The sequence below is a fragment of the Sparus aurata genome, chromosome 24, assembly GCF_900880675.1.
Source record: "Sparus aurata chromosome 24, fSpaAur1.1, whole genome shotgun sequence".
NCBI classification, from domain to species: domain Eukaryota; kingdom Metazoa; phylum Chordata; class Actinopteri; order Spariformes; family Sparidae; genus Sparus; species Sparus aurata.
Window position 1 is genome coordinate 12,012,735 of NC_044210.1, and position 10,482 is coordinate 12,023,216.

The 10,482-nt window shown below is 45.6% G+C and overlaps 3 protein-coding genes and 1 long non-coding RNA gene across 4 annotated transcripts; 1 reads left to right on the top strand and 3 right to left on the bottom strand.

Annotated features, from left to right (window-relative positions):
* Positions 1–599: 599 nt before the first annotated feature.
* Positions 600–1,589, bottom strand: LOC115576563 (trace amine-associated receptor 13c-like). The gene has a single exon (XM_030409089.1). It carries the CDS (start codon positions 1,587–1,589, stop codon positions 600–602), a length of 990 nt encoding a protein of 329 aa, XP_030264949.1.
* A 909-nt stretch (positions 1,590–2,498) lies between these two features.
* Positions 2,499–5,444, top strand: LOC115576565 (uncharacterized). Its single transcript, XR_003982884.1, has 4 exons — positions 2,499–2,531; positions 2,691–2,695; positions 5,111–5,150; positions 5,310–5,444. It is a non-coding gene; the product is annotated as an uncharacterized LOC115576565 (long non-coding RNA).
* On the bottom strand, positions 3,229–4,349 carry LOC115576562 (trace amine-associated receptor 13c-like). Its single transcript, XM_030409088.1, has one exon. The coding sequence runs from the start codon at positions 4,216–4,218 to the stop codon at positions 3,229–3,231; it is 990 nt and encodes a 329-aa protein (XP_030264948.1). The 5' UTR covers positions 4,219–4,349.
* A 675-nt stretch (positions 5,445–6,119) lies between the features above and the next one.
* LOC115576564 (trace amine-associated receptor 13c-like) lies at positions 6,120–7,109 on the bottom strand. The gene has a single exon (XM_030409090.1). The coding sequence runs from the start codon at positions 7,107–7,109 to the stop codon at positions 6,120–6,122; it is 990 nt and encodes a 329-aa protein (XP_030264950.1).
* Between the last annotated feature and the right edge of the window lie 3,373 nt (positions 7,110–10,482).

The window sequence follows — 10,482 nt, forward strand, 5'->3', positions numbered from 1 at the left end:
TCAGTGTAAGCTTCTTAATGATTAAGGCCCACTACTATATAAGGAAACGAATATATGGTCAGGGGCTGTATCAAATAAATCAGGTATTTGAATAAAATAGAATAATCTTTCAATTTAAGCTTTCTTAATAAACATGCCAAAAAGATAAAGACATATATATATGTATACGCTAATGTGAGATCGGTGGATATCGATGCTGTTTAATGATATAGACCCAGCAAAACTGTCAAAGAATTTCCCCCAAATGTAGTAAATATATATTTCAAATGCCATTTAATAACCTTTCCAAACCACTATGATTTGCAGACTTACACGACCTGAAATGAGAGAAAGCCTGACTTACAGCGAAGTCTGTAGACATAGAGGCAAAATTCAGATGAATACACCAAGTATAAAGATAAAGTGTAAAGTATTATGCTGTCACATTTTCAGGTTCCTTGGTTGTTTTTTTTTGTGTGTCAGCTAAAGTACACACATGAAATGAAGAATGAAGAATGAAAGAAATGCACCAAAACATTCAAGTCATCTATAATGAAAACATGGCAGAAAATCCTTTAGTATTTTGTCGTCCTTCATGTATGTATCAATTTCAGGCTTGTCTACAAGATCTTGGCCTCCCGGGAGGAAGTCTGCAGTATTCTCAGGGTGACAATGAATCTGATAGCTTTCCTAAACCAGGGGTAGAAGAGAGCATAGATCAGAGGGTTCACACAAGAGTTGGACAAAATTATCATAGACAACACCGCAAAGTATGAGGAGTTGTTTGAGGTGTCCACACCTATGAAAGCGGGATAGTAATACGGACAGAAACACATCAGAAACACAGCTATCACAATCCCAAGAGTCCTGGCTGCCTTCCTCTCTGATTTTTTAGCGACTGGAGCTGCTCGCACAGTGGTGGCAGCAGTCTGCAGCTGAATCACACGCACCTGAGACAAAGCAACCACAAACACCCTCATATAGAGAACAACCATGACAGTACAAGGCCCCACAAAGGTCATAAAGAGATCAACAGTTCCTGAGGTGTGGCTGATGACCACTACACACTCCCCATGACAGGAGCTGAATCTGTCCGGCTGCCCTAAGTGTCCCATCAGAATGCACCCATTGTAGATAATTGAACAAGCCCAGCATACACAGATTGAAATTTTAACTCTGTTCAGTGTGATCTTAGCGGAATAGAGCAGTGGGTCACAGATAGCCAGATATCGGTCTATAGATATGAGCACCATGTTTCCTACAGAGGCAGAGAGTAGACAATAAGAAACATAAGGAGTCAGAGCACACATGAGCCTCCCCAGCAGCCAGCATGTCTCCACGTAGTGTAGGCCCTCGATGGGCATCACCAGCAGCCCCACCACCAGGTCGGACACAGCCAGGGACAGAAGCAGGGCGTTGGTCGGGGTGTGAAGCTGCCGGAAGTGGGAGATGGAGATGATGACGAGCAGGTTGAGTGTCACTGTGAGCAGAGAGATGAAGGCCAGCAGGGTGTAGAGTACTGCAGTCTCAGAGCGGGGTCGAGGCAGCAGCCTCCTGCAGGAGGAGTTGAGGTTGGGAAAGCAGAGAGGAGGGCTCTCAGCACCGTCCATCAGGAGAGAGAAGAGATGCAACTCCCCATCAGAAAGCTGATTTATAATCCTGTAACCTGCGGTTCTGCCTCCCCAAACACCTTATGGATGATGCAACATCTCTCCCTCTTCATCATCTTCATCACTTCCCCCCTCCCTAAACTTTTATTGTATTGATCCCAGGTTAAATTGTGTGGATCTTTAGGTACGTATGGGTGGTAGTTATAATCTGTATTTTCCACAAGTAGCTATGAACAAGTCCTGTTTGGTATAAACCTCTACCACCTCAAAAGTAGAACAACAATAATTTTATGCAAAGGTAGTAATTAATGTACTTGAATGTATTAAACTAAATGGAATTGATCATAACAGTTGTGTCTGTGAAATACAAGTTGTGCCATCAGTTTAAAATTAGTGAGAATCTGATCAGAATGAATTGGTTTTAAAAAGGGGAAAACAAGGTGGTAGAGTGCTTTAAAGCACGGCCCAATGTGGATTTTGCAGTATTTTGTAGGTCTGTAGGCCCTAAATCTTTCTGCTGTACAAACAGGCAGAAAGCACCTTCTGCAGTAAAGTGCTCTCTCATCACCCCCATGTGGCTACAGCCAGAATGTGAATGCCTTGTGACTGTGGCCCAATTCAACTGATTTGCTGAGATTTATTTTATCAAGAACCGGTTGATATCAAGAACCGGTTGATGTGTTTAGCAAATTCATCTTTTACATTTTATTTTAGTTTTCACAGATTTATATCTAAGGAAATCACACTGCAAACAGCCGTCTACCACTCTCCAGTGTGAGATATGTCTTGTAAAATGTCAGCTATTCTTTTCCACTTATTCATTATTTATTTTATTTTTGTAAATCTGTGACACTTCATGCTCTCATGTTTTCTAACTGTTTTCAAATCACTGTGATTTACAGGCCTGATTCAAACAGACACCTGGATGAAGCTCTCAAATTGGTAAGTCCATGGAGGCAAAAGGATCATTCTGAATATATATGTGAATATGTAGCATTATACTTATTGTATATGCACATTATGTATGTTTTACTTGGTGGGGCAGAACCCGTTTTTGCATTTTGGTCGCTAGAAATTCCTAGTTTTTGTGTTTCTTTTCAGAACCAGTAAGTTGCAGGGAAGACAGGAAGTGCATTTGACAGCAGCTCAGTGTTAAAGTAGATTGAACATGGCAGAGATGAAGACAACACAGGTTTGATTATCTTTAATAGCACAGCTGGCAAGAAAGCTAATAAAAGATGCAGTACAGCGCTGAACAGTAGTGCCAGTGATGACAATTTAGAACATACAAAAGTAAAATAAGGACAATTTCCACTGACAGAATATTACTGAAGAGATACAAATCACTAGATAATTGACATTTTTAAGTTTATATCATTATATTTGCACGTTTGATGTCATTTTGCTGTCTAACACAAAATCTGTGCATTCACTGTTTCATTCAAAGTCAATACAAGACATGTGCAGTGAGAGGTCACTGGTTAATGTGCTTCACCCAGAAATGAGGTGTGTTTTATGAGAAACAGCTCTTTACAACACAAGTGTGTGACAAATGAGGTGCTGTAGGGGGTCTGTGATGATTGACCAGAGTTGAAACAAAAAACTGCAAAGTGCCTGAACACTGATCATTTCAGTCCTGCTACAAGACCATGACCTCCCGGGAGTGACTCTGCAGTATTCTGAGGGTGACGATGAGTCTGATAGCTTTCCTAAACCAGGGGTAGAAGAGAGCATAGATCAGAGGGTTCACACAAGAGTTCGTCAGCATGGTCCAAGACAACAGAGCATAATAGGACAAGCTAGTGGAGGTGTCCTCACCAGCAATAGCGGGATAGTAATACGGACAGAAACACATCAGAAACACGGCTACTACAATCCCAAGAGTCCTGGCTGCCTTCCTCTCTGATTTTTTAGTGGTTGGAGCTGCTCCCACAGTGGTGGCAGCAGTCTGCAGCCGAATGACACGCACCTGAGACACAGCAACCACAAACACCCTCATATAGAGAACAACCATGACAGTACAAGGCCCCACAAAGGTCATAAAGAGATCAACAGTTCCTGAGGTGTGGCTGATGACCACTACACACTCCCCATGACAGGAGCTGAATCTGTCCGGCTGCCCTAAGTGTCCCGTCAGAATGCAACCATTGTAGATAATTGAACAAGCCCAGCATACACAGATTGAAATTTTAACTCTGTTCAGTGTGATCTTAGCGGAATAGAGCAGTGGGTCACAGATAGCCAGATATCGGTCTATAGATATGAGCACCATGTTTCCTACGGAGGCAGAGAGTAGACAATAAGAAACATAAGGAGTCAGAGCACACATGAGCCCCCCCAGCAGCCAGCATGTCTCCATGTAGCGCAGGCCCTCGATGGGCATCACCAGCAGCCCCACCACCAGGTCGGACACAGCCAGGGACAGAAGCAGGGCGTTGGTCGGGGTGTGAAGCTGCCGAAAGTGGGAGATGGAGATGATGACGAGCACGTTGAGTGTCACTGTGAGCAGAGACATGAAGGCCAGCAGGGTGTAGAGTACTGCAGTCTCAGAGCGGGGTCGAGGCAGCAGCCTCCTGCAGGAGGAGTTGAGGTTGGGAAAGCAGAGAGGAGGGCTCTCAGCACCGTCCATCAGGAGAGAGAAGAGATGCAACTCCCCATCAGAAAGCTGATTTATAATCCTGTAACCAGCAGTTCTGCCTCCCCAAACACCTTATGGATGATGCAACATCTCTCCCTCTTCATCATCTTCATCACTTCCCCCCTCCCTAAACTTTTATTGTATTGATCCCAGGTTAAATTGTGTGGATCTTTAGGTACGTATGGGTGGTAGCAAGTAGTTGTATAATCTGTATTTTCCACAAGTAGCTATGAACAAGTCCTGTTTGGTATAAACCTCTACCACCTCAAAAGTAGAACAACAATAATTTTAAGCCAAGGTAGTAATTAACGTACTTGAATGTATTAAACTAAATGGAATTGATCATAACAGTTGTGTCTGTGAAATACAAGTTGTGCCATCAGTTTAAAATTAGTGAGAATCTGATCAGAATGAATTGGTTTTAAAAAGGGGAAAACAAGGTGTTAGAGTGCTTTAAAGCACGGCCGAATGTGGATTTTGCAGTATTTTGTAGGTCTGTAGGCCCTAAATCTTTCTGCTGTACAAACAGGCAGAAAGCACCTTCTGCAGTAAAGTGCTCTCTCATCACCCCCATGTGGCTACAGCCAGAATGTGAATGCCTTGTGACTGTGGCCCAATTCAACTGATTTGCTGAGATTTATTTGATCAAGAACCGGTTGATGTGTTTAACAAATTCATCTTTTACATTTTATTTTAGTTTTCACAGATTTATATCTAAGGAAATCACACTGCAAACAGCCGTCTACCACTCTCCAGTGTGAGATATGTCTTGTAAAATCAGCTATTCTTTTCCTCTTATTCATTATTTATTTTATTTTTGTAAATCTGTGACACTTCATGCTCTCATGTTTTCTAACTGTTTTCAAATCATTGTGATTTACAGGCCTGATTCAAACAGACACCTGGATGAAGCTCTCAAATTGGTAAGTCCATGGAGGCAAAAGGATCATTCTGAATATATATGTGAATATGTAGCATTATACTTATTGTACATGCACATTATGTATGTTTTACTTGGTGGGGCAGAACCCTTTTTTTGCATTTTGTTGCTAGAAATTCCTAGTTTTTGTGTTTCTTTTCAGAACCAGTAAGTTGCAGGGAAGACAGGAAGTGCATTTGACAGCAGCTCAGCGTTAAAGTAGATTGAACATGGCAGAGATGAAGACAACACAGGTTTGATTATCTTTAATAGCACAGCTGGCAAGGAAGCTAATAAAAGATGCAGTACAGCGCTGAACAGTAGTGCCAGTGATGACAATTTGGAACATACAAAAGTAAAATAAGGACAAAGTCTAGCAACGTCTATGGTACCCGATACTCCCCACAATTTCCCCCCCAGAACTCCCTGGGGGACACGGTCATGGACTTTCTCCACGTCCACAAAACACATGTAGACTGGATGAGCAAACTCATGTCTACCCCCTGAGCAGTCCTGCAAGGGTGAAGAGCTGGTCTACTGTTCCACGACCGAGAAGGACTCTGCATCGACAAAGAATAAGTAGAGAAACTAAAAAAGTCAGCGAGGCCCCCTGTTGAACAAAGACGTCACAATATATTGGCATGCATTAATTTAAAAAGCATTGATAAGACATGGATATAATTGTCATTGCACATGTGGTCAGTGGGAGGTAAACCTTTACCACCTTTTTTTTTATATCCAAGGAGTAATGGTGCATTTGTACATGCATAAGCCACTCACATGTACAGAATCAGTGTATAAGCAAAGTATTTTATGTCATATTTCAGGTTTCTTTTTTTGTGTGTCAGCTAAAGTACACAGATGAAATGGAAAGAACTGCACCAAAACATTCAAGTCATTGGACATCGGACAACATGCCAGAAAATGCTTTAGTATTTCTCATCCTTCATGTATGTATCAATTCAAGGCCTGTCTACAAGACCTTGACCTCCCGGGAGTGATGCTGCAGTATTCTCATCGTGACAATGAGTCTGATAGCTTTCCTAAACCAGGGGTAGAAGAGAGCATAGATCAGAGGGTTCACACAAGAGTTCGTCAGCATGATCCAAGACAAGACCGCAAAGTATGACAAGCTGTTTGAGGTGTCCGCACCTGCGATGGCGGGATAGTAATATGGACCGAAACACATCAGAAACACAGCTACTACAATCCCAAGAGTCCTGGCTGCCTTCCTCTCTGATTTTTTAGCGACTGGAGCTGCTCGCACAGTGGTGGCAGCAGTCTGCAGCTGAATGACACGCACCTGAGACACAGCAACCACAAACACCCTCATATAGAGAACAACCATGACAGTACAAGGCCCCACAAAGGTCATAAAGAGATCAACAGTTCCTGAGGTGTGGCTGATGACCACTACACACTCCCCATGACAGGAGCTGAATCTGTCCGGCTGCCCTAAGTGTCCCATCAGAATGCACCCATTGTAGATAATTGAACAAGCCCAGCATACACAGATTGAAATTATAACTCTGCTAAGTGTGATCTTAGCGGAATAGAGCAGTGGGTCACAGATAGCCAGATATCGGTCTATGGATATGAGCACCATGTTTCCTACAGAGGCAGAGAGTAGACAATAAGAAACATAAGGAGTCAGAGCACACATGAGCCTCCCCAGCAGCCAGCATGTCTCCATGTAGCGCAGGCCCTCGATGGGCATCACCAGCAGCCCCACCACCAGGTTGGACACAGCCAGGGACAGAAGCAGGGCGTTGGTCGGGGTGTGAAGCTGCCGGAAGTGGGAGATGGAGATGATGACGAGCAGGTTGAGTGTCACTGTGAGCAGAGAGATGAAGGCCAGCAGGGTGTAGAGTACTGCAGTCTCAGAGCGGGGTCGAGGCAGCAGCCTCCTGCAGGAGGAGTTGAGGTTGGGAAAGCAGAGAGGAGGGCTCTCAGCACCGTCCATCAGGAGGGAGAAGAGATGCAACTCCCCATCAGAAAGCTGATTTATAATCCTGTAACCTGCGGTTCTGCCTCCCCAAACACCTTATGGATGATGCAACATCTCTCCCTCTTCATCATCTTCATCACTTCCCCCCTCCCTAAACTTTTATTGTATTGATCCCAGGTTAAATTGTGTGGATCTTTAGGTACGTATGGGTGGTAGCAAGTAGTTGTATAATCTGTATTTTCCACAAGTAGCTATGAACAAGTCCTGTTTGGTATAAACCTCTACCACCTCAAAAGTAGAACAACAATAATTTTAAGCCAAGGTTGTAATTAATGTACTTGAATGTATTAAACTAAATGGAATTGATCATAACAGTTGTGTCGGTGAAATACAAGTTGTGCCATCAGTTTAAAATTAGTGAGAATCTGATCAGAATGAATTGGTTTTAAAAAGGGGAAAACAAGGTGGTAGAGTCCTTTAAAGCACGGCCGAATGTGGATTTTGCATTATTTTGAAGGTCTACAGGCCCTAAATCTTTCTGCTGTACAAACAGGCAGAAAGCACCTTCTGCAGTAAAGTGCTCTCTCATCACCCCCATGTGGCTACAGCCAGAATGTGAATGCCTTGTGACTGTGGCCCAATTCAACTGATTTGCTGAGATTTATTTTATCAAGAACCGGTTGATATCAAGAACCGGTTGATGTGTTTAGCAAATTCATCTTTTACATTTTATTTTAGTTTTCACAGATTTATACCTAAGGAAATCACACTGCAAACAGCCGTCTACCACTCTCCAGTGTGAGATATGTCTTGTAAAATCAGCTATTCTTTTCCTCTTATTCATTATTTACTAGTGCAGTGCCCGTAAGAAAAGTGCATTCCTATAAAAAAAAGTGGGAGGTTAAGCAGCTTTTTCATGGATGGCCAAATGAGGCTGTGTTTGAAGGTGGGACGTCAGGGATATTTAAGTTTTCTTTGAAATCCGATATTCCAGGGTATAATTGGCTGTTTTTGACTATTTTTGATTTTGCCATTATATTTCACCTTAAAAGCTATTTACTTGGTGTCATTATTTACAGCACAACCTCATTTGAAGATTGAACATGGCAGAGATAGAGACAACACAGGTTTGATTATCTTTAATAGCACAGCTGGCAAGAAAGCTAATAAAAGATGCAGTACAGCGCTGAACAGTAGTGCCAGTGATGACAATTTGGAACATACAAAAGTAAAATAAGGACTATTTCCACTGAGAGAATATTACTGAAGAGATATAAATCACTAGATAATTGACATTTTAAAGTTTATATCATTATATTTGCACGTTTGATGTCATTTTGCTGTCTAACACAAAATTTGTGCATTCACTGTTTCATCCATCCATCCATCCATTTTCTTCCGCTTATCCGGGGCCGGGTCGCGGGGGCAGCTGCCTGAGCAGGGACACCAGGACTTCCCTCTCCCCGGACACTGCCTCCAGCTCTTCCGGGAGGATCCCAAGGCGTTCCCAGGCCAGCTGAGTGACATAGTCACACCAGCGTGTCCTGGGTCTTCCTCGGAGTCTCCTCCCGGCGGGACATGCCAGGAACACCTCCCGAGGGAGGCGTCCCGGGAGCATCCGAAACAGATGCCCGAGCCACCTCAGCTGGCTCCTCTCGATGTGGAGGAGCAGCGGCTCTACTCCGAGCTCCTCCCGGGTGACAGAGCTCTTCACCCTATCTCTAAGGGAGCGCCCTGCCACCCTGCGGAGGAAACTCATTTCGGCCGCTTGTATCCGGGATCTTATTCTTTCGGTCATGACCCAAAGTTCATGGCCATAGGTGAGGGTAGGAACGTAGATTGACTGGTAAATCGAGAGCTTCGCCTTTCGGCTCAGCTCTCTCTTCACCACAAGGGACCGATACAATGACCGCATTACTGCGGCTGCCGCACCGATCCGCCTGTCAATCTCACGCTCCATCCTTCCCTCACTTGTGAACAAGACCCCAAGATACTTAAACTCCTCCACTTGAGGCAGGAACTCTCCCCCAACCTGGAGGGAGCAAGCCATTTGGAGGTGCTGATTCTCATCCCAGCCGCTTCACACTCGGCTGCAAACCGCCCCAGGACATGCTGGAGGTCCCGGCTCGAAGGAGTCAACAAGACCACATCATCCGCATCCTCCAGCACCCTGGAATAGACTTTCCCAGGGAGGCTGAGGAGTGTGATCCCCCGATAGTTGGAACACACCCTCCAGTCCGCCTTTTTAAATAGGGGGACCACCACCTCGGTCTGCCAGTCCAGAGGCACTGTCCCCGACTGCCACGCGATGCTGCAGAGACGTGTCAGCCAAGACAGCCCCACAACATCCAGAGACTTGAGGTACTCAGGGCGGATCTCATCCACCCCCAGTGCTTTGCCAGTGAGGAGCTTCCGGACTACCTCAGTGACTTCAGCTTGGGTGATGGATGGGTCAACCTCTGAGTCCCCAGCCTCTGCTTCCTCTATGGAAGGCGTGACAGTGGGATTGAGGAGATCCTTGAAGTATTCCTTCCACCGCCCGACGATGTCCCCAGTTGAGGTCAACAGCTCCCCACCTCCACTGTAAACAGTGTTGGTGGAGGTCCGCTTCCCCCTCCTGAGGCGCCGGATGGTTTGCCAGAATATCTTCGAGGCTGACCGGTAGTCCTCCTCCATGGCCTCCCCGAACTCTTCCCAGACCTGAGTTTTTGCTTCCGCGACTGCCCGTGCTGCCGCACGCTTGGCCTGCCGGTACCCGTTAGCTGCCTCAGGAGTCCCCCGGGCCAGCCAGGCTCGGTAGGACTCCTTCTTCAGCTTGACAGCAACCCTTACTTCCGGTGTCCACCACCGGGTTCGGGGATTGCCACCGCGACAGGCACCAGAGACCTTACGGCCACAGCTCCGGACAGCCGCGTCAACAATGGAAGTGGAGAACATCGTCCATTCGGACTCAATGTCCCCAGCCTCCCTCGGGATCTGGTCAAAGCTCTCCCGGAGGTGGGAGTTAAAGATCTCCCCGGCAGAGGGTTCCGCCAGACGTTCCCAGGAGACCCTCACAATACGTTTGGAACTGCCAGGTCTGTCCAGCTTCCTCCCCCGCCAGCGGATCAAACTCACCACCAGGTGGTGATCAGTTGACAGCTCAGCCCCCCTCTTCACCTGAGTGTCCAAGACATACGGCCGGAGGTCAGATGACACGACCACAAAGTCGATCATTGACCTCCGGCCTAGGGTGTCCTGGTGCCACGTGCACATATGGACACCCTTATGCTTGAACATGGTGTTTGTTATGGACAAACTGTGACTAGCACAGAAGTCCGGTAACAAAACACCACTCGGGTTCAGATCGGGGAGGCCGTTCCTCCCAATCACACCCCTCCAGGTAACA

Bases quoted from the DNA above. Each gene is read 5' to 3' on its own strand.
- LOC115576562 (XM_030409088.1), bottom strand. From the start codon at position 4,218: ATGGACGGTGCTGAGAGCCCTCCTCTCTGCTTTCCCAACCTCAACTCC.
- LOC115576564 (XM_030409090.1), bottom strand. From the start codon at position 7,109: ATGGACGGTGCTGAGAGCCCTCCTCTCTGCTTTCCCAACCTCAACTCC.
- LOC115576563 (XM_030409089.1), bottom strand. From the start codon at position 1,589: ATGGACGGTGCTGAGAGCCCTCCTCTCTGCTTTCCCAACCTCAACTCC.